This window comes from Erpetoichthys calabaricus, chromosome 5 (assembly GCF_900747795.2).
Source record: "Erpetoichthys calabaricus chromosome 5, fErpCal1.3, whole genome shotgun sequence".
NCBI classification, from domain to species: domain Eukaryota; kingdom Metazoa; phylum Chordata; class Cladistia; order Polypteriformes; family Polypteridae; genus Erpetoichthys; species Erpetoichthys calabaricus.
Window position 1 is genome coordinate 24,691,378 of NC_041398.2, and position 24,749 is coordinate 24,716,126.

The window sequence follows — 24,749 nt, forward strand, 5'->3', positions numbered from 1 at the left end:
CGCGAAGTAGAAACCATATGTTTATATGGTTATTTTTATATTGTCATGCTTGGGTCACAGATTTGCGCAGATACACAGGAGATTGTAGAGAGACAGAAACGTTATTCAAACACTGCAAACAAACATTTGTCTCTTTTTCAAAAGTTTAAACTGTGCTCCATGACAAGACAGAGATGACAGTTCCGTCTCACAATTAAAAGAATGCAAACATATTTTCCTCTTCAAAGGAGTGCGCGTCAGGAGCAGAGTCTATCAGAAAGACAGAGGAAAGCAAACAAATCAATAGGGCTGTTTGCCTTTTAAGTATGCAAAGCACCGCGGCACAAAGCTGTTGAAGGCGGCAGCTCACACCCCCTCTGTCAGGAGCAGGGAGAGAGAGAGAGAGAGCCAGAGAAAAACAAAACAGTGAAAAATCAATACGTGCCCTTCGAGCTTTTAAGTATGCGAAGCACTGTGCAGAATGTCGTTTCAGGAAGCAGCTGCACAAAAGATAGCAATGTGAACATAATCTTTCAGCATTTTTAGTCGAGCGTCCGTATCGTCTAGGTGTGCGAACAGCCCCCCTACTCAATCCCCCTACGTCAGGATCAGAGAAAGGCAGCACAAGAGAGAGAGAGAGAAAAGTAAGCTGGGTAGCTTCTCAGCCATCTGCCAAATAGCGTCCCTTGTATGAAATCAACTGGGCAAACCAACTGAGGAAGCATGTACCAGAAATTAAAAGACCCATTGTCCGCAGAAACCCGCGAAGCAGCGAAAAATCCGCGATATATATTTAAATATGCTTACATATAAAATCCGCGATGGAGTGAAGCCGCGAAAGGCGAAGCGCGATATAGCGAGGGATTACTGTAGTGTGTTGCTCATTAATTCAGTCAACAACAGACCAGCAGCAGTCAGTCTCCCGACTCCCACTAAGACTGAGCACAGTAGACTGGGAGGTGTCTGCACTCTGCAGCTCACGAATGCTGAGATGCGGCAGAGTTCATTGACGTCTGTGCTGTTGACAGCTTTGAACAGCAACTTGAAACTGCAATGCGTCAGTCTGTTGCATCCGCATTATCTGTGCCAAGAAACTTGCCATCACAGAATGATGACAAAAAACTGGATGCATCAGTAAAAGCTGAAGTGGCGGTGTTTCAGAGGAACAGCAAGCACGGGCGTTGTTTAGAACAAGTGTATCAGTATCTGATGACTGTGCCACCTACTTCAGTGGAGGCAGAGCGTGCTTTCTCAGTGGCTGGCGTACTCTGCATGAAGGTGCGCTCTCGCCTGGACGACTGCACGCTCAACACGTTGTGCTTTCTACGCTCTTATTACTGCAACTAACTAGATACATGTACTTATATGACAGCATGAACTGCTTGTAGTTAGGGTTAGTCTTTTATTGGTGTCAACACATTGCTGTAGTTTTATTAAAAATAAGTGTCGCTCATTCTAAAACTGCTCACATGTGAGATGCCTGTGTACTGTGTCATTCCCGGGAGCCCGGATTCCCGGGAATGACATGCGGGATACCCGAATTCCCGGCAATGGATAAACCCGTCCAGGAATGGATTCCCTAATCACATGTGAAGACCTGAGAAAAATGTGAGATTAGTGCATCAGCTATTTTACTGTCTCTATTTTTTTATTCTACTTTACTATTCCTGACTGTTCTTTTACTACTAAAATACTGAAAGAAATTTCTTTGAGTCATCATTCACCTTAACTGCTATATTCCTTTTCTAACTGCCTTTTAGCACACCTAATCTTCTTCTTCTTCTTTTTTTGGCTGCTCCCATTAGGGGTTACCACAGCGGATCATCTTCCTCCATATCCTTCTGTCTTCTGCATCTTGTTCTGCTACACCCATCACCTGCATGTCCTCTCTCTCCATATCCATAAACCTCTTCTTAGGCCTTCTTCTTTTCCTCTTCCCTGGCAGCTCTATCCTTAGCATCCTTCTCCCAATATACTCCACATCTCTCCTCTGCACATGACCAAACCAACGCAATCTCGTCTCTCTGACTTTGTCTCCCAACCATCCAACCTGAGCTAACCCTCTGATGTACTCATTTCTAATCCTGTCCATCCTTGTCACACCCAATGCAAATCTTAACATCTTTAACTCTGCTACCTCCAGTTCTGTCTCCTGCTTTCTGGTCAGTGCCACCGTCTCCAACCCATATAACATAGCTGGTCTCACTACTGTCCCTGTAGACCTACCCTGTTAATCTTGCTGATACCCGTCTGTCACAAATTACTCCTGTCACTCTTCTCCACCCAATCCACCCTGCCTGGACTCTCTTTTTCACCTCTCTTTCACAATCCCCATTATTCTGTACTGTTGATCCCAAATATTTAAACTCATCCACCTTCGCCAACTCTACTCCCTACATCCTCACCATTCCCACTGACCTCCCTCTCATTTACACACATGTATTCTGTCTTGTTCCTACTGACCTTCATTCCTCTCTTCTGTAGAGCATATCTCCACCTCTCCAGGGTCTCCTCAACCTGCTCCCTACTACCACTACAGATCACAATGTCATCAGCAAACATCATACTCAACAGGGACTCCTGTCTAATCTCATCTGTCAACCTGTCCATCACCATTGCAAATAAGAAAGGGCTCCTACCACAGACCTCACCACTGTCACGCTTCCCTCGTACATATCCTGTATAACTCTTACATACTTTTCTGCCACTTCCAACTTCCTCATACAATACCACAACTCCTCTCTAGGCACTCTGTCATATGCTTTCTCCAGGTCCACAAAGACTCAATGCAAATCCTTCTGTCGATCACTATACTTCTCTATCAACACTCTCAGAGCAAACATTGCATCTGTGGTGCTCTTTCCTGTCATTACGCCATACGTCTGCTCAGTAATCATCACCTCACTTCTTAACCTAGCTTCCACTACTCTTTTCCATAACTTCATGCTGTGGCTCATCAATTTTATCCCCCTGTAGTTACTACAGTCCTGCACATCGCCTTTATTCTAAAATATCGGCACCAAAAACACACTGGTTTGTGCATCCCCTGTGGCTGGGTTCTTTTAGCCCACTTAATAAGCATCTTAATAGTTGCCCACATGTTCTCATACACTCTACAATTCACATTGGAGTTATTAGTCTTATGCACCTTATATGGCTGTCTTTTTCCTTTGCAGCTCCTTTTTCAACTCTTTATTATCCCACTGGAGAGGTTTTTTTTTTATTATTTCTTACTAATTCCAAATTTAGTTATGTACCTGTCCTGTATTATATGTAAAATGTTTTTAAACCGGTTCCACTGCTCTCAACTGTCTCCATACATAAAAAGTTACTCCAATCCATCCTTCTTAGATTTTGCCACAATTGCTCAACATTTGCCATACCAAAGTTAAACTTTTTAGTCTTTGCATCTGCACTCTTCCAAAACACTGAGAATTGTATAATAATATGATCACTTAAATCTAATAGTTCAGTCACATCTGAACTCTCAGTTCTATACTGATTATTACAAAATACTAAATCTAGACAGGCTTCCCCCTGTTTTGGTGCTTTAAGTAACTGAGTTAAAAAACAGTGAATGATTACGTCTAAAAACTCCTAGCTCTTGTGCTCCACTATTTTAAAGGTTAACCCAGTGATGGAATGGTGGCTCTGCGGCTAGGGATCTGTGCTGGCAATCGGAAGGTTTGCCAGTTTGAATCTCACAAATGCCTTAGGTGACTCTACTCTTATGGGCCCCTGAGCTAGGCCCTTAACACTAGAATTACCAGAGCCAATAAAAAAACTCGTAAATCTGCCCCACCTTAAATCCCTTCGCACCTGTCAATCAGCGTCTTTTGTCTTCTAAATGTGTTGATAAGCCCAAGCAACAAGCAGCCTGATATACCATTCCCCCCCCCCCCCCCCCATCGCTTCAGAACGGGCAAGAAGCTCTCCAAGCTACCAAGAATTTTAAGGGGAAATAATTTGATGTGTGTTTTGTGTCTACAACAATCTATGTAAACACATCGTTAAAACAGAAACGTTTTTCATATTTTAGTAATAAATAACAAAATGTAGACATGAACTGTATAATATGTAAAGGCTGATAGCCAAATATTAAATAAACATGTTCACAAAAGGTGCAAGTACCATACGGCAGGTTCCGTGGTGTAGCAGTAAAATCCGCTGACTTATAATCTGGAAGTTGTGACGTCAAAACTGGCTCCCCAGCAAACTTACCATTTTGAGTAGTGAGCTGCTCTTATTGTTAATATTATACAATTAAAACATACATTTGATTTGTGTCTGTAACAGCTGGTGTAAATTTATATTACTTTTTTTTTTTCACTTTTATTCTCTCAGTCACGATCACGATACAACACCCACCACTCGACCCAGATCTGACGCTGTTACTTTTTATCTGATCTGGAGGGATAACAGCTGACACACAAACACTGGTGAATCTGCCTTCTTCATGTCTCACTGTCACTTGAATTGTTTTTTATTCAGTTTTATTGAGTGTTCCTGCTCACACTGAATTAGTATGCACTGTATGTTTTTTTCAGTGCAGCTTTGACATCATGGACCAGAGACATAGGTATATATGATATTTGGAATAACTCATTTTATGACCTATATAGTGCATTTCGGAAAACATTATGGCACTGATGCAGCATTATTTATATTATTCATATTCATTCACACGCCTTCTTGCAGTTGTAATCAGTGACCACGTTTTTTTTTTTTTGATCTTTCTAGTGTCCACTTTTGGGTGCATGGGGTGTTTCTTCTGTACTCCAGGACATGCAGATTAAAGAATAGTACAGAGAGGTCAGTTCCACGCTATATGAAATCATCAGATTCAAATGTTAATAGTTCACACACATGTACATTTATGACATGTGTACCTGTTACAATGTACACACTTCTCTCTTGTTCTGTGGTTACTATTGTGTGTGTGAGACAGATGTGCTTGATATATAATTTTGAGCTGAATAATTGTATGCTTTATGAATATGGAGCTCGAATGAATTCTCTGCATTGCTACCTAACACTCCTTTTCTGATAAGTTGAGTGAGAGATCCTTTTCCCATTGTCCTCCTGGATCTTTGAAAGGAAGGGACTGTAAAATATTTTTATATATTGCAGAAATGCTGTCTGAGTCCTCGAGACTGAGAAATATTTTTTCCAGCTTAGAGGAAGGCAAGAGATGTGGAGAATCGGGTAGGTTTCTGTTTGCCAAAGTTTCTAATTTGAAGATAGTGAAAGAAATGTGTTGCTGGAAAATTAAATTTGGAATGTAATTGTTCATAGGATGCAAAGATGTTGTCTATATAAAGATCTCTAAGCAATTTAATCCCAAATGTTTTCCCGATATTAAAAACTGCATGTTTGCGAGGGTTGAAAAAGGTGGTTATCATGCAGAGGTGCCACAGATAAAGGATTCTCCATCTTAAAATGCTTTCTACATTGGTTCCATATTCTGAGTGAGTGAAGCACAATTTGGTTATTAGTATAGTGGCAATAATTTGAATTTATTGGGGCACAAAGCAGGGAATTTAGAGAAGTACTGCAGGATTTTATTTCTGTTGCTGACCAAGCCTGTGTATGTTCATCTATTTGTGTCCAGGTTTTTATAGCTTGAATGTTTGCTGCCCAGTTAGTAAAACTGAAAGTTAGGTAGAGCCATTCCACCTTCTGTCTTAGGTCTTTGTAGAGTCGCTCTTTGGGTACATGGATGTTTTAGGTTCTAAATAAATGAGGTTATAGTTGAATCTAATTGCTTAAAGGATGATTTATTGATGTATATTGGAATGTTTTGAAATAAAAAGAGAAGCTTAGGAAGGACATTCATCTTAACAACATTAATTCTTCCAGCTAGTGTGAGATGGAGGGTTGACCAGCTATGCAAGTCTTGCTTAATTTTTTCCATACAGATGGCGAAATTTTGTTGATAAAGAGATTTATGTTTACTTGTGATATTTACCCCTAGGTATTTAAATTGATCTGCAATGATAAAAGGGAAGGTTTCCAGGTTGGGTGGATTGGCGATTCTAAATTGTCCCTAGTGTGTGCTTGGTGTGTGTGTGTGTGTGCGCCCTGTGGTGGGCTGGCGCCCTGCCCGGGGTTTATTTCCTGCCTTGCGCCCTGTGTTGGCTGGGATTGGCTCCAGCAGACCCCCGTGACCCTGTAGTTAGGATATAGCGGGTTGGATAATGGATGGATGGATGGATTAACCAAACACAGGGGTTGGCGAGCGAAGCGAGCAGGGGGAGGGGCCCCCTAGTCTATAAAGAAATAATCAATTCTTGAGTAGCAATGATGCACTGGTGAGTAGAAGGAATATGCTCTTGAGTTTGGGTTTAGAAACCTCCAGGGGTCTGATAAGTTGTGGTCAGTTAAAAACTGTGTAATTGTCTTTGCAGTGTTAGATGTCATCCCCCCTGTGACAGGAGACCTATCTGAAAGTGGATTAAAAACACAAAGTCCCCAGCCATTATAATTTTATGAGTGTTCACATTGGGAATAGATGCAATCACATTTTGCATGAATTTCATATCATCAACATTGGGTGCATAAACATTTATTAAAATCACTTTACAGTTAAATAAGTTGCCCATGACAATCACATATCTCCTTTCAGGATCAGATACTACATCTGATGCTACAAATGAGAGTTTTCTATGTATAAGAATTCCCATCCCTCCAGTATTCTTTGTAAAGCTGGAATGGAACATTTGACCAGTCCAGTCTTTTTGTAGCCGGAGCTGATCTTTGCTTAATAAATGGGTCTCCTGCAAAAATACTATTTTGAGAGAATACTTTCTTTCTCTTTAATTCGTGATTCAGGCCTTTAACATTCCAGCTCACAAAGTTAACTGTCCCATCATGGAGACATTGATTCAGAATTTTTAATGTCATTTTGTAGTCTTAACTGGAAGTGAAACAGCTTTAACCTTAATTTCCAGTTTTCCCATAAGTTATTGCCATGCAGTCTATCGTTACGTTGGAAGTTATAATTATAAGGATTAAAAGCATAGATTAGATATAGCTTGCTCTCTTTCTCTCTCCCTCTTATCCCACCACCCCACCATTTTGCCTCCCCACGTGAGGCTGGACCCCACTTCACAAAGTCCCAGTCCTCTGACATACCTACAGGTGTTGTATTGTGATTGTGACTGAGAGAATAAAAGTGAAAAAAAAATGCCAACTTTTACAAGTACTATAAATTTACAGCGGTTGTTACAGACACATATCAAATGTATGTTTTTATTGTATAATATTAACAATAAGAGCAGCTCACTACTCAAAACGGTAAATTTGATGGGGAGCCAGTGTCAAAGTTGCAACTTCTGAATTATAAGTCAGCGGGTTTTACCGCTACACCACGGAACCTGCCGTATGGTACATGCACCTTTTGTGAAAGTGTTTATTTAATATTTGGCTATCAGTCTTCACACATTATACAGTTCATGTCTACATTTTGTTATTTATTACTAAAACATGAAAAAGTTTCTGTTTTAATGATGTGTTTACATAGATTGTTGTAGACACAGAACACACATCACATTATTTCCTCTTGCAATTCTGGGTAGCTCACTCCCAGATAATCAATCAAGGCAGGAACTGCGAGAACTTCTTGCCCGTTCTGAGGCAGTGAGGGGATGGTATAGCAGGCTGCTTGCTGCTTGGGCTTATCGACACATTTAGAAGACAAAAGATGCTGATGGAGAGGTGCAAAGGGATTTAAGGTGGGGCAGATTTATGTTTTTTTTCGTAGGCTCTGGTAATTAAAGTGTTAACCTGAACTTGCTCTGTCCTGTGTAGGATGTTAATCTGCATTCAGCCCTGCATGTAGGCCCTCCAACCTGCAGGGAAAAATCTGGGGGTTGGTGGCAGAATTGGCACTCCAGCCACCATAAAAAATCTCACACTGGTTCCATTCCATCTGAACTAGTGTGGTGCTGAGATGTCACCTGTTGCATTGCTGCACTTGGGTCCTGAGTTGATTTGTCATGTGGTGGATGCTTCAATACTTCTAACATCCTCTCTCCATTTAATAATTGGGTAGTTGAAGTCTCCCATGACTATAAAATCCATACATAAACTTGTTTTTTTATTGTTACTAAAAAGATGTGCATTTAAATTACTGTCGTCATTAGGCAGTCTAGAACACACTCCTAAAACAAGGCCTCTTTCCCTAATGCTTTCCAGACAAAGCCAGATGTCCTCACTAAGATGGAGCTCATCATCCAATTAAGGAAGACTTGCATTTAAATTCGGTTTGATATTAACAGCAACTATACCTTTTTTTCTATTGTGCCTGTCTTTCCTAATATGTATATCCCTTTATGTTACAAACATCCTCATCCTTGCTATTTAGCCAGGTTTCTGTTATTGCAATAATATCATAATTATGCTCTGCTAGATACAGCTCCAACTCACTTGTGTTATTTTTGATACATCTAGTATTAAGGCAAGATACTTTTAAAGTGTTACTCATTTTACTTTTGTATTTAAACTTTGGGTTTCATTTTCCATTAGTATTTTATTTTTACGTTAGTTTTTGTTCCTTCATGTACAGTTGCAAACCTGGCCTGTCCTAAACTCTCTGCCAATGATAGAGTATCAGCAATAGACAAATCCTGTCCTGTAAGAGACACATTGGTGAGAGGTAAGTAATGCGTCCATTTCAGTTTTCACTTTTGTAGCAAATATATACCTTTTATATACAGTACCATAAACTATCATCTATGGGGGGGAGTGAAAGCTTTAGATTCATCAAAAATTTTGATCTCCACATTTCAATGGATCTCGACCATTTAGGGTCCCTTGATACCGAAAACATTGATATCTCAATGATGGGTGTGTGTCTGTCTTGTGCCAGAGAAAGAGGCACTCTAGAAGAACCCCTAAATACTGTAATTCTGAAATTAATTATAAATTCTTCTTGTCAATTGCTATCATAATGACCTATTTTATGATCAGAAAGATCAGCAACAGAGCAGTAAATATTATGGAAATGTTATTGAATAGCTAACATATGGCTAACACAAAAAATAAATAAATCAATAGGCAACATTTTTGTAAATAAAAATACAGGTCCACTGACTCACCATTTATGTATTTTTATCCTTTTCCGCCATGGAAGCGCAATAGTGATCAATATCTCAGCCATTTCTTTCATGCAGTCAAAAAAATTAATTTCAGTATTGAGTCATGTGTATTAATTAGACCTGACTCTGTGGTTTACTTTACTCCATCACTTTCTTTATTCTTTTTTCATTTTTTCAGGTAAAAAATGTTTCACTTGTCCACAGAGTTGGCTGCTGTTCAACTCCAAATGTTATTTCTTCTCCACTGATAAATTCAACTGGAACAACAGTCAAAAAAACTGCACCTTACTTGGGGGACACCTTGTGATTATAGAGAGCATTAAAGAGCAGGTACAGTATGTGTTATAGTTCAACCAGGGTTACTGCCCTGGCTTAAATTTATTTATTTAGGTTCAATCATTATCTCACATATGTTTTTGTTATTATATAGATTTTGCTAATATTGTGCAGTTCTTTTGTGTGATTATTATTATTAGGATCTCTTCTGATTTTTGGAATTTTGCTTCTCTTTTTGTTGATAATGAATTTCATGTTTCTGTTTTGACTTGTTTGCTTTGGGTTGACTTCTTAGGCAAATACCTTTTTGCCTTTTATTTGCTATATTTCTCTTTCTTGATTTTTTTTTGCTCTTCTTTAGTTTAACGTAAATCATTTATAAAGGTTCACCATGGGACTTGGGTCTTAAGTCAGAGGTTTTAAAGTTTCCCTCTACCTTGGAGTGCATTTTTGGAATAATACTGGTAAATATATACAAAAATAACAAAAGCATATGATAATATTCATCATCTAGATCAAAAACACACTTCAATAATAAAGATGCCTTGAAAAGTTTTGTTTGTTTCAAAATTCAGTAATTAAATAATTTTGTCTGGTGTGGTTTGATTATTTAAATTTGAACATTTACTTGGTTGACACCTTTATCCAAGGTGATTCACAACATCTGAGCTACACTTGTTTTCTTTTGCTTTTCACTGGCAGATCAAGTGACTTGCTCATGGCCACAATGGGTCACGTGCAGTGTGCCTGAGATTGTACTGCACTAGTAGCAGATCAAGACCAGACTACATAGTAAAATTCCAAGAGGAGACAATCCTCAGGTCCAAGTGCTGCCTCAGTGAACAGCAGAGCAAGATCAGGACCAAGTTATACACAGCCAGTCTTGTTTTGGCTTTGTGTTTCTCCTTGATTTGTTCTGCTGGTCATTTGATGCTCCATTAACGGTAGCATTCCGGAAATCAATGTCTCACCCTGTCTTAATTAACAACGTCCCTCTCTATTTAAAGGAACAAAAACTGTTATTGTTAATCTACATTAGCTCATAATGAGTCTTGTTTATGCTATTCTAGACGTTATTCACTTTGAGCATATGAAAAAGACCTGAAACATTTGTAAAGTATATAGAAAAAATATCAATGCAATGTACACATTAATAGAATTGTTTCTGATGTATATTTCTCTGTTACATACAGAAGATAGTACAGTAACAGAAGAGTTGATATGTGTCATTCATTATTCACCCAGATTTTTCTAATGATTAAGTTAATCCAACAGTCAGAAAACATATAACAAGCCTAGTCAGATGTAAGACAAAGTGGGCATTGCCCATTCTACTGGGCAACTAAGGCCCGTAAGACAGCAGATTTAACAGACATCCAGCTGTGCATTCTCCCACTTACATTCCAAACTAAGCTACTGAACTCCTGTTTGTACCAAGAACTGCCTGGACTTCATCTGAAAACAAAGTTGTAAATTAGACATTGAGCTGACATCTTTCTGCAGCACTGGGACACACTGCAACAACACTAAACGCAGAAGATAGTCTGGTTACTGTGAAAACATCCCAAGATAAGATAAGCACTGGATCATCACAAGCTTATAGCGCACTGCAACTGCCCAACAGTGTCAGAAGCAGTTTTGAACCCATCACCTCAGGGGTTGAAGCCCAAAGCCTTTAACCACTGCACTACATCACCTAGGATTGGACTTATTACAATCCTACAATCTGTGGTTGAGTTTTTAATGAGCTATTACTTAATGCCAATTTTTATTTTTGGTTAGCTTTGACACATTATTTTAATGGCAGCAGCACAAAATTGCAAAAAGGAATGTAAAGCATTCAAAAGAAAAAACAAACCAGGCCAGAACCATCGCTGGCCTGCCTAAAAATATGCCTCACCGTAGGCAGCCTTAACCAAACTTTCACTGTCAGGATTCAGGCTGTATGGGCCCAAAATGAGGAACTCACTTTTAAAGTTCAAATATTGCCTTAAATGTCCAAAAATACACAAAAATGCCCTTTGAGGGAGAGGAATATCATAAAACCTCTAGCTTAAGAGACAAGTCCAATAAAGAATCTAAATAAATGAAGGATTCATTAATATTACACAGAAGAAGAATAAAAAATGGCAAACTGTAGAAAAATGGTAAAATTGCTTAAAAAGGCAACTCAAACTCAGTCAGTCATTTTCCAACCTGCTATATCCTAACACAGGGTCACGGGGGGTCTGCTGGAGCCAATCCCAGCCAACACAGGGTGCAAGGCAGGAACAATCCTGAGCAGGGTGCCAGCCCACCGCAGGGCACACACACCAGGCACCCTCTAGTGACAATTTAGGATTGCTAATGCACTTAATCTTCATGTCTTTGGACTGTGGGAGGAAACTGGAGCACCCTGAGGAAAGCCACACAGACACGGGGAGAACATGCAAATTCCACGCAGGGAGGACCCGGGAAGCAAACCCAGGTCTCCTTACTGCAAGGCAGCAGAGCTACCACTGCACCACCATGTCGCCCTGCAACTCAAACTCAAAGTCCATAATCCAATTATCATTATCAAAAAAAAAAAACACACACACACAAACGGACTCTCTCCAACTACAATTAACTACTGATGGACATTCTTCCCAGTCGGAAATATATATGTTGAGGGTGGTATTTCAGCCTCAAAGACAGGGGGTTCCACCTAAAAAACACAAGGACTATAAGAAAATAAAATGTATATACAATAAATAAATAGAAAATAACAAATAAACATAATAATTTTAACAATATTTACATAATAATAAAGAACATGAGAAAATAATAATTTAAAAAACAATTAAGTAAACAAGAAGTAAACTTAAGCTACAGCAACAACCCTGGCTGTACCATAACAATTTGGCATTCACTATGTTGTTTTACAAAAAGGGAGGCTGATAAAGAACTCAAGAGAAATGGAAAATGTACAATATAAGACAGAAAAAGATAAGGATTAGAGGAGGAGGCTAAATCAAACATGAAGTATATCTCTCCATTATAACTAGGAAATCTACATAGTTAGGCATTAGGTTCACTAATAAATAAATTACTTTTTTCAGAATTTTTTAACAGCATTGGTGGAAATTGAAGGTGAAGAACAGAAAAGCTACTGGATTGGACTGACAGATCAGGTGAAAGAAGGTCACTTTTTATGGGTGGACAATAAACCTCTGGACATAAAAAATGAGTAAGAATGCAAATGGTTATGCTACTTTTTGTTTTTTTTTCTGACCTAAATACATTTTTCTTGACTTTACATAGACACATTTTCTGAGGTTGTTAACATCACGTAATTTTTTTGGAATTATTGTTTGCCTTGTGTATTTTGAGTTGGTTGTTTTTCATTTTTTATTAGCGTTTGGTTTTGTAAATATACACAACGTTGTTTTGTTTCTTGCAACCAGACATTTTTCAGCATTGTTTACAAAATATGACATCCCATTGCCATAGGACATGCCCCAGAAGGTTTACATCATTACTAGTTTATAAGAGGTTGTCGCTTATATATCAGCATCTTAATCCTTACAGTGTACTTGCATGAAAATTTAAACTGGTTTTGTTTTTGACATCAGCAAATCAGAAACTAAATTTCAGGCATTCAGGAGATAGCTTTGTAACTTTTCCTGCACGTCATACAATTAGGAAATAATAAAAAATGTAAAAATCCCATAATTTATACAGCTCCCAAATTTGTATTTTACCTTTCCATTTCCTTTGGGTTAGTTTTGACCCACCATTGACTTTAATAGATTTTCTACTGCATTTAGGTTCATGTGGTTTGTTGACCACCTATAAAAAGATCCTGAAAGTGAGATATTAAGACTTTTAATAAAGTGTTCTAACTTTACAAAATTAAAAGTTGTGCAAATGTACATTATTGCAAAACTGCTACACATTTTGAACACTGCCATTTCTTCTGGTTCAATTTTTACCCACTAAGGTTTGTAACTAGTTATTGGCTAACTAAAAAGATTACAGTATGCAAGCTTTCGAGGCAACTCAGGCCCCTTCTTCAGGCAAGATGTAATTGAGTTGCTTGACAAAGTGTATTATTATGAACAATCATCTGTACCGCAATTAAATGAAAGCCAACATGTTAAATACATTACTTTTGGCATGATCTTCCATGTTAATCAAATGATTCATTGCTTTTCAATGTAACACACAATATTCATGACAGTTTGAAATGCAATAAATCCCAAGTATTCTGTAGCATGGGTGATTTAAATCATGGCTTTAGAATTTCCAAGTAGTTTAGCGTTTCCTGTGTGAAAGGGTTCCTGGAAGGCACTTGCCTGATTTGATTCAAACTGTGCATCTAATGTCTCTGTGTTTCCAGTTACTTTGGGGTATTTACAATGTTTGCTTATTGCAGATCGTGTATTTTTTGATGACTATTGAAAGTATACTGTCATGATTTGATCAACTCTTGACCTAAGCTGCAGAATCTTTGAAAGTTTTCACTTAAACCTCTGTTGATGCCTCTTGACATTGATTGGCTATTTGATTTAATTTATTTTTGGCATTATTAACACAAGGGTGCATTATATGCATTGGAAGATGTCTAAAAGTAAATCATCATCACAGCAGGACATACTGTATATGCTGACATAGAACTTTGTCTCTGTGTAAAATATCGATAAAAAATTCAGACGTGAGCGTCAATAGGCTTTGCTCCCCAGGAACCAAGTTACCCAAACTATTCTATAACATTTCAGTAATTATTTACCACTCTGATGCTGATCTTTCTGATCATAAAATAGGTTGTTAAAATAGCAATTGACGAGAAGAATTCCTAATTAATTAGGATTTGAGGGTTCCTCTAGAGTGCCTCATTCTCTTGCACAATTTGGCTCAAAAACTAATCAGCACATCGCCATCTCATAACAGGTTTGAATTTCGAGGTTGGTATTTTTCCTTCCATCCATTTTAGCTCTAGACTGTCCTCAAGAAACACAGGCAGACACACACCCATCATTAAGATATTGATATTTTCTCTATCAGGGTACCCTGAAACATTGAGATTGGTTGAAAACTGTAGATCAAAATTTTTCACGAATCTAAAGCTTTCACTTCTCCCCAATAGATGATAGGTTATGGTGGTTGAGGGCGCAAAGCAAAAAATAGATGGTTCACATGCTGAACCTTTAGGAACTCAAAGGATGCAAGACTGTGGTCCGATTTGTGTTTTTGCAGTGTACAATATTATCCTGACCAATGAGTTAAAAAGAAAACCACTCCAAAGCAGTACTAAGAGGTACAATTTCTTACAGCCGTTCAAATAAATGACAGCATTCAGATTTAATAAAATGATGAGACTTGAAGATTACCAATATTGATTGCCATAAGGAGGTCATTGACAACCCGACCTAATACAGAATTGTGGAATGCTTGCAAGTCAGGCATTTATATAACTCTTTAGAGTCAGAGTCAAAATTTGGTTGTAACTGCAGTCACTTCTTCTGACTCTTATGAAAGACCTTAGTTTGAAGAGGAAGGTTGGGACAGTACTTATACATTAGTACAGGATCAAGATTTGACTTTTTCAGAATTGGTTGTATTGCAATGAGCTTGAAGGAAGTGACTGCTTTGCCAGAATCAAAGGCATATTAATTATAATGTTTAAAGATAGACAAATTGCTCCACAACAAGTTGTCAGTCATAAGATGGGCTCCACAAACTCCTTCTGACCAATCAGATATTTCACTTCATAGCAGTGTTTGACAAAAAGAGTAAAGCTCTGTCAAAATTCAAACAAATAACAGTGTTTGATTTGATAGTTCTTGAACTATGAGAAGAAGTGTTAATCCTGGAATCTATCAGAATGAACTTCACCTCATCAACCTCAGCAACACAAGTCAAATAAGAGCCCTGAGAAATGACAGATTCAGTGAGAAACAGAGTACGATTTGAGCTTATCTGAGTATTGACTCCATGGGTTTATTTGCTTCTTGACTTTTCTAATTATCTACTAGATAGATAGATAGATAGATAGATAGATAGATAGATAGATAGATAGATAGATAGAGAGCCTCTTTATTCATCCCCTCAGGGAAATTCCGGTTTCCAGTAGATCAGGAACATTAGTTAAAAAACTGTTACAAATTTTTAAAAAAGGTAAGGAGAACAAAACATAAATAAATAGTAAAAAAGTTAATTGTCAATTGTTATAATGTCGGGAGGTAGTAGGAAAAAATCAGACCAGGGACCTCATGTATTATAAATGGTGTGTACACACAAAAATGTTGCGTACGCCCGTTTCCATGCTCACTCTGAGATTTATAAAAACTAAACTTGGCATAAAGCCACGCACATTATCCTCCCCCCAGTTTCTCCTGGGTTTTGTGAACTGGCAGTACCCAGCATCAAAGCAGTGCTACTGTTTCTGTTGTTTGCTTTTCTTTTTCAGATTCACATCTATGATGTAGGTTTTATCAAACACACCAAAATTAATTCCATATCACTTACAAATTTAATTCATTAGATTATAATCATTCTGTAACAATATAATGGTGCACAGAATGGACAAACTATTCCAAATACCATAGCTGCTTTAGCATTGTTAGAAGACATCACAAATGGAAGAATTAGAAGAGAGTATTTATAGATGATGATTTTGAATTCCAACTGCTTTCCTCTTGTTGCTGTGTGCTGAACTGGCACCGGCTTTACAAAGGCATACTTTAAGGAATTGTGCTCTAACTGCTCCTTTGCAAGTTCTGTCCACTCCCGGGTTTTTAGACACAGGAACTTTTCAATGTGAACTTGCTGACTGATTGGGTATTTCACAATCATCACTGAGTCATGCCATGCCAACTGTATAGGATGGTATTATCTGCTTGTCATCCAGATATATGAGATTTTCTTACACTGTAGTTGAACTGGGAAAGATCAAAGTGCAGTTCACAGCAATGTCAAGTTTTTCAAATGTATTTGAAATGGTCAACTGCACACACATTGCTATTGCAACAGCGCTGTACAAGTTACATCAGCCAGGGATGAATCATGAAAAGAACAAGCTGGTATTACATCATACGAGGTGAGACACAAAAATAACCGGATTCTTAAAAATATATATATTTATTGATGAATTACAGCATTCTAAACATTGTCACCTTCTATATACTCGCCCTCCCGATCTCTACACCGCTCCACACATATCTTCCATTGATTGAAACAGTGCTGGAAGTCTTCTTGCTTGAGGCTTTTCATCCATTGAAGAAAAATGTGTTCCCTTCAGGTTACTTTTGATTTTCGGGAACAAACAAAAATCACAGGGAGCTAAATCAGGCGGATAGGGAGGATGATCGAGGACAGGAATGTTTTTGTCAGTCAAAAACTGCTTTATGGAAAAAGCATTGTGCACGGTAGCATTGTCTTGGTGAAGCACCCACCCCTCTCTCAAACTGGGCGTTGAACATCTTCCACATTTTCTTGTCTTTCCTTGAAATGTTTGAGTCACTCAAAAACTTGTGTGTGAGACAAACTGTTATCACTGTACACTGTTTTTATCATTTCATATGTTTCTGTGGCCGTTTTTGTTCAATTTCGCAAGAAATTTGATGTTGATTCGCTGTTCGATTTTTTTTGCCTGACATTATAGCGGCAACTCGTGTAGCGATTGTTGTGCAAATACTGACTGGGCTATTCACAGGATATACTTAGCCGGTCTGCGTTTTGAGAGGGCCTGTAGGAGGGGCTATAGTTCCATGATTCACGTTCGGCTGACCTCCAGATGGTTTTCCAGGAAAGCCCCAAGCCCAGTCCGGTTATTTTTGTGTCTCACCTTGTATATAGGTGGAAAATCTATAAAATGGCAACTCTGCACAGTTGCAGGTGCTTTTTCCAACTAGTGTGGCAAAAGGCAAGCAGGCCTTTTAAGGGTAAAGAGCAGAGAATCGATCCGTTGAGGTGTTCGGTGCCAACGCTACACTATAAAGGTGCCTTCAGAGAATGAATTTGCTTATGTAAATATAAAACATTTCCACTCTATTAATGGGCTGCTCTATAGTGCACAGAATGTGTGTCGCATTGTGCAAGCATTTAGAGTGCTTCATGATGTGGCACACAATTATGGCTTGCCTGTACATGAAGAGATACTGTATGATGAACCTGACCAACCAAATGATCAGCCAAATCGGACAGAGTTACAACTTTGTTTGAATTTAATTAGCAGAATGTAAAAACAGGTAATCAGATGCAGCATTTATTTTTTAACCAATTCATTTAATATGTGGTCTCAATATTACATAGTACAGTCTTTATATTCCTTAGTTCATTGGCCACATCTCTTACAGCATCCACTATTTCATTTTGTGACTCAGAACAGTCTCCGTCAGTACACAGCCAGATGGTCGCCCAGCAGTTTCCAAGGTAGAGATGTGTGTGCAGTCTGCGCCATTACCGCCCGACCATTGCATGGGGGTCAGCTTTTGTAATATTGAAACTTAATAAACAGATGGAGGCTCTGTAACTCGCTTTTTCATGTCAACTGTGACCACTTCTTTTTTATTTCAAGCACTTTTTGAACTTGAACTTTCGAATGTCTCCGCCACACTTTTGTTGTTATACCACTGCATAAGCCAAAAAACAGTGCGTTTCTCCTTGCCTCCACTTTACATTTTCTGAAATTCTTCTTTTTTCATGTACTTTTGCCATTGTCTTTTAACCAAATACTGAACAGAAGGTGATATTTATATTGATTTGCATAATAAAATATGCAAAATTCAGGGAGGAGTTGGGGTGGGGCAGCAGATGCATGCAAGTGAGTTACATTTTGCACTGACTGGAATTTATGGAGTGGAAGGCATGGAAGTTGACTTATACATGATTTTGTGCATCTGAAACATACATTTTGCCATGTTTTAGTGTGAATTCTACACACAGCATTATACATGAAGCCCCACGTCATGATTTGCTTGTATTGACAACAGAGTTATAAAATCTCACAGCAGTAGATACAAATGACCTTCTAAAGTGTTCTGTACTGCAGCTGAGTGAGAGAAGACGACTGCTATATCTACTTCTCTGTCCTGCCAAAATGGTGTGGAGAGGGTGACTGCTTTTGTAAAGCATGGCCTGTACCTTCCACCCCATGCACCTTTCCACCGCAATTCCCTGTGAATCCACAGTCCTACCCAGCACTGAGCCAGCCTACTTTACCAACTTGTCCAGCCTCTTCATGTTCTTATCAATAATACAAAGTAGAGGACATTGGCAATAACTGTCTGATAAAACACAGATGAGAGGAGTACAGTGCTACCAAATATAAAACATATAACAATGTTCACTTTGATAATCAGCAATCTGTCTGTACAGCAGTTAACACTCTCAGTTTAAAATGTGTGCATTTCTCTTATCCTACTCCTTGTAAGTGTTGGTGCCATGGGCTTGGGAGCTTCTAAAACAATCTAATATCTTTTTATGTATATTCTGACCCTCATGGGTTGCTGTTGTGTTGTCCCCAGAAGTGTTGTCTGCAAAATGTAATGTAAGAGCTCTAATTAGATGGTGTAACAAAGGCGTTATATAGGCGCCGACCCGACACAGACTGACACCGGATGCATGTATAAAAGTAAATAAACTTTTATTTTTCTTCACCTGTGGGGCACATTTTCCCACACAGTACCAAAAACACCAACCAAAATCAAAACACACAGTACTCTTCGCACCACCACTCCTCCCGGCAAACGTTATCCTCCTTCTCCCAACACAGGCTCCTGGAGTGGTGGCTGCTGGCCCCTTTTATAGTTCACCTAGAAGTACTTCAGGTGCTTGACCACCTGCCTCCGATTGCACCTCCGGGTGTGGCGGAACTACGTCCCAGATGGGCCCATGAACCCCTGCAGCACCTTCTGGTGGCCACCCCGGATCCCAACAGAGATGTGGAGAACTCCATATCCCATGGAGCCCTGCAGGTATCTGAGGCACCACAGTTACCCAGGGGGGCTGCCACCAAGTGGTCCGGGGCAGGTACTGTGCAGCCCATGCTGGCTCCCCTGGAACATATGGAGAAGAGGCGTCTGTCACAATGGATATAAGGAAATAAACAGCTACATGTTTCTCCTTCACTTTCTATATATCGCAGTCCTCTTTTTTTTATATTTTTTTCATGTTCAGTGATTGCCTTCCATCTCTTATTTTTGCCTACGGTATTTGTTTTTTTTTTTTATTTTTGTTTTCAATTATTTCCTTTGACATTATTTTTTCACTTTAAGTGTTTTTCTTAAGGACATCACTGCTCTTCTTTTCAATATTGTTCTCACTGGGCACCACCGATGCTAAACGAGGTTTGGTCAATCACTGGAAATCCCGTGGTTTTCTCTTTTAAATTTTTTTAAAACTTCTTTCTTTAATTTGGTTTTCCTTGAGCTCTCTGTGGTACATTTAGCATGTCATCTGGCCTTAATATCCATGCATGGCAGTCAGCTGTATGCATGCCTTTTTGGAAGCTTTTTGGTTGTTAGTTAATTCTGTGACTTGCCTTTTTCTGTTATTGTTTTTCTTTTCTTACATTTTGAAGCTGAAAATAGAAATTGGGCCTCCACAACACATCACCGTGGCATAACCAGCTGAGAAAATAAGGCTAAGCACATTGCCCACTTCTTGTTTCTTTCATACTGTATTTGTGTTGCATAGATTTTTGTTAAGTGTCAGAATAACAACCACTTTTCTTTTGTAGGTTCTGGGGAAGAAGAGAGAATGACAATGGGCTAGAGCCAGACAACTGGACTCATTGGAAGAACGGGAATATGGGAGAGAACTGTGTGGTGCTAAGAAAATTACAGCGCTACAGTGGCTGGTATGATCAAAACTGTGTATCAGAAAAGAAACGGATCTGTGAGGCAGCAGCATTAACTTTGCCAACCCATGTCTGAATTGTACACAGGAGCAGCTGAGTAGTCAACACATCAGTGGGGTAAATGGCTTCTCTGAAATGACCAATTGTGGCTTCTATTGACTATTGCTTACTGGTGAATGCAGTGTTTTTGTGAAGATTAAAAATGCAATTCCTAACACCTACTATATATACCCTAAGTATTTTATTGATTGAATATTTTTATAAAAATAAATATTTGAGTTTGTTTAATAAGATACTCTGAACCATGGCATGTTGTTAATTTTCTGAATATGTCAGAATCATCTAGGGGGGATGGCTTCTTTTATTTAGTGAAAATATACATCATGATGAATGTTGCACTCTAGAAAGGCTTTGAGGAAACCTCTCCTTAAAACATACACCCTTTTTCAAAAGCACAGATGCTTTTAAATATGGACCCACGGTATAATATTTTATTCACCGTTAGTACATTAATTTGCGTATTCATACACTTACCAAACTTGGAGAATGCAGTTCACAGTTGCAATGCATTTCTACTCAGGACTGTTGTCCAGTACCTTGTATGAATAGTTCCTTTGGATTTCACCCAGGTGTGGCTGTCACTGTAACTTCTTTGTTCCACACTTCTGTTTGACCTCGTCAAAGGAATGAACTCAGTTTTCAGAACCCAGTGAAGAAATATAGAGAATATGCAAACAGAAAAGCTGTTTTAATAAATTTTAATCTTTAAATTTGATTGAAATAGAGGGTGCCATAAACAAAAGCAAATACAGTATAACAATTTAGACCATACAGTCTTGATTGTTCAGTAGTTTTGTAAGCAGATGAAAACCTGCAACACATCTTATATGCATGCCAGTGTCCAGGTGGCACAGTTTCTTGAACCCTTTCGCAGTAGGTTTGACTTTCTAACTTCTCCTTGGAGGAGCTCACTTATCTGATCTAATTTGCATAATGTGGCCATACTTATAGTAGGTATGGTCTTGTCCCTAAGGCAACTTTAAAAAGGCTCACAGCCCTCAAATTATTAAAATCCTGTTGGCAAAATCAGACACTTCTGACGCCAGGAGCGGGCAGGAGACTATAGCACAATATAAGAACATAAGAAATTTGACAAATGAGAGGAGACCATTCAGTCCATCAAGCCAGTTTGTTTAGCTAATAGCAGAGCTGTCCCAATATCTCATCCAGATTCTTCTTAAAAGTTAGCAAGGTTTATGCTTCAATTACATGTCTCGGTAGTTTATTCCAGAGTCCCACAACGCTTTGCATAAAGAAGTGCTTCATGGCTTCAGTCCTCAATGCACTTGCCCTTAATTTTCAGATATCCTTAAATACATGATATAACCTTAAACCAAAAGAATGTTGCTGGATCTGCTTTATAAATGCTTTTGATGATTTTAAATACCTGGATTAGGTTCACATGCAGTCTCCTCTGCTTCGAGACTACAGAGATTTTATTCTCTGAGTCTGTCACAGTAGGACATGTTCTTAAATCCTTGGATGAACTCGGTCGTTCTCCTCTGTATAGCTTCAAGTGCTGAAATGTCTTTCTTGTACCATGGTGACCAGAACTGTACACAATACTCCACATGCAGTCTTACTACTGAATTATATAGTTTGAGCATAACTTCCCTTGACTTAAATTCAACAGTTTTTATCGATGGAGCTCACACTTCCATCCCTCATGCTGTTTCTGTGTAGAAGGCAGCAGCGAATAAGGTGAATGTTAAACGTAAGGTTTTTAAGACAGTGGTAAGACCAGCAATCACATATGGAGCCAAGACATGGGCAGTAAAGGGAGCACAGGATAAGGAGTTGGATGGGACAGATAGGAGAACATTGAGAATGATGTGTGAAGTTACAAAAAAGGGCAGAATAAGAAATGAGACAATCAGAGGTACAGCAAAAATGGGAGAGATATCTAAGAGAGTACACTAAAGTAGACCAAAGTAGTATGGACATGTGATGAGGAGAAACAATGAATATGTGGGCAAAAGAGTAATGGGGATAGAAATACAGGGGAAGAGAAAGCGAGGCCAAAGAGGAGGTGGATGGATAAAGTAAAAACAATATGAAGGAAAAGGGCTTAACTCGGGAGGAGGAGGTGCAGGACTGAGCTGCTTGGAGAAGGCTGATCAAGCACATTGACCCCACAAAAAAGTGGGAAAACATAGAAGAAGAAGAAAAAGAAGAAGAAGAATGAATTCATCAGTTTTTGATCCACTAGGATGGACACTGTGAACAAGTTCTTATCCATTTATATGTAAGGAAAGATTGTAGAAAAAAGAAAATATTTCCATAACAACCATGTGTATTATATTTTAGCTGCTTACTCTAGTAGTATCCCTATCAAGTAGTATTAAATTATTACTTTTTTCAATAACAGGAAGTGGTATTTTTACTACTGCAGAAAAGAATAAAACATTATCCAGTAACATTTATGTAATAGAGAATATAAACATTGTAACATCAGATGCCAGAGAAAACCATACTATAATATTTTGATGCATAAAATATTTAGTTATACTTTTATAGAATATTTATCTACTGTGTTATTATCATCTATAGCTATGGATTTTATGGTTTAATTTTCAAATATGCCTTTCAATGTTCTGAAAGCCACAATTAAACTACCAAAGTTTCCTTAAAATTTTTTGCTTGGATGTAAGTCTGGAAAATCTAGATCACGTTCACACTCTAAAAAATAACAGTTTAAAATCAATAAAAGCCCAGCAGCATACAACTTAAATTCTATAATTTAAAAAAAAAGTGTGGCTGAGTGTTGACTGGGATTCAAATGAAGATCTTTACTGGTGACAGCTCAAGTGCTCCACATGCCATTTCATGCTTTCAGTGCTCACTGTACTGTACAGGTCACAATGTTAAAGACAAGAATATATAAAATATTGATGAAGATGATGGAATACTGGTGTGAACATTTTCATATAGTATTTAACTACAGTTACTTTGTTATCTGCTGTATAGATAGATAGATAGATAGATAGATAGATAGATAGATAGATAGATAGATAGATAGATAGATAGATAGATAGATAGATAGATAGATAGATAGATAGATAGATAGATAGATAGATAGATAGATAGATACTTTATTAATCCCAGGGGGAAATTCACATACTCCAGTAGCAGCATACTGATAAAGAAAATATTAAATTAAAGAGTGATAACAATGCAGGTATACAGACAGACAATAAGTTTGAATAATGTTAACATTTATGTATATGTATATGTAAAGTTTGTAGTATTTCATGGCTATGCTTTGTAATGCCAATGTAACTACTAATGTTTTCTATTATTACTACCATTGTGTTCAGCTTTGTGACTGTAAAAAAGACTTACATTGAGATCAGACTGGGATTAGAATGCAAGCATTTTCTGTTAGAAGCTCAAATGTTCCATATTGTGGTTTTTCATGGTAGTGCAGTCACATTACTGAACATTTCTGAAATGATCTTATGCCCAATGCTGCAGCAAGTGCAGAGCATTATGATGCAGCATTCCTTGTGCATTTTGAATGGCTTCATCTGTATGGCAGTAAATGGGTTCCATTGGCTCCCATGCATCACAATAATGTTTACAATAGTTAGCTTTACACGCCTGACTCTGGGCAACCATCAGAGGCACCTGTCAGGAAAAACTAACTTCAAACTTTCAATGAACTGAATTATTAAAATTTTGAGTCTCACAATTCCAACAAGTCTGAAGGGTTGGTCATGTGACACATTTGCTTTTTTAGTGTCACATAATGGCTGCCAAGGCCACACGACTATGCCTTGTGATAACACATGTTGGAAACAATGGAAGATTGCTAGCAAAGAAAGTGATTATTGCTTATAGTCAACCATGAAAGACTTGGCAAAAAACAGATGGGGCAAAACGTTAGAAGTAGCGGGATATTAAGATTGTTGTAGGATATAGGAATTTGTCAGCCAAATAAAACATTTAGTTGATTTTCCAAGGTTTTTCTGTTGCACAGGAACATGCAGTATCCATCCATTCATCCATTTTCCAACCCGCTGAATCCGAACACAGGGTCACGGGGGTCTGCTGGAGCCAATCCCAGCTAACACAGGGCACAAGGCAGGGAACCAATCCTGGGCAGGGTGCCAACCCACCGCAGACATGCAGTATCTACTGTAGAAATGAATTCTATTGTTCTCAGGCTTTCACATAGAAAAAAGTTTGGAGTGAAAGAAGAGCTAAGTATGTGAAGTTGTTTACCAGATCTGGTTTAATCAAAATGCTTGTTACGTCTCCAGTCCTTGCTTAAATCATTTTTTTTTTGTTAAGAGGGATGCGTTATAATGAGTAAAATTACCTGACAAGCAGCAACTGAAAAGATTAGCTCTCTCTGTCTGTTCAGACCTGAATAAGCAGTTTCAAGTTTTCATATTCTTTTGGACATAGTCCTTTTGATGTATTGACTTGACAGAGTGATGACCTTTAAATAAATGTTCAGGTTTTAAAAGTTTCTTTACTCCACTACCTCTGTAGATCAGAGTGAACTGTCA

At 38.4% G+C, this 24,749-nt stretch overlaps 1 protein-coding gene across 1 annotated transcript in view; it reads left to right on the top strand.

Moving 5' to 3' along the window:
* Window positions 1–20,383, top strand: part of LOC114643571 (C-type lectin domain family 4 member D-like) — a 34,667-nt gene extending 14,284 nt beyond the window's left edge. Inside the window, exons 3-6 of the mRNA XM_051927615.1 lie at window positions 8,546–8,635; window positions 9,256–9,407; window positions 12,434–12,561; window positions 20,056–20,383. Coding sequence (XP_051783575.1) covers window positions 8,546–8,635; window positions 9,256–9,407; window positions 12,434–12,561; window positions 20,056–20,251 — 566 coding nt within the window. The 3' untranslated portion in view covers window positions 20,252–20,383. The remainder of the gene's footprint in view (window positions 1–8,545; window positions 8,636–9,255; window positions 9,408–12,433; window positions 12,562–20,055) is intronic.
* The last annotated feature ends 4,366 nt before the right edge of the window (window positions 20,384–24,749 follow it).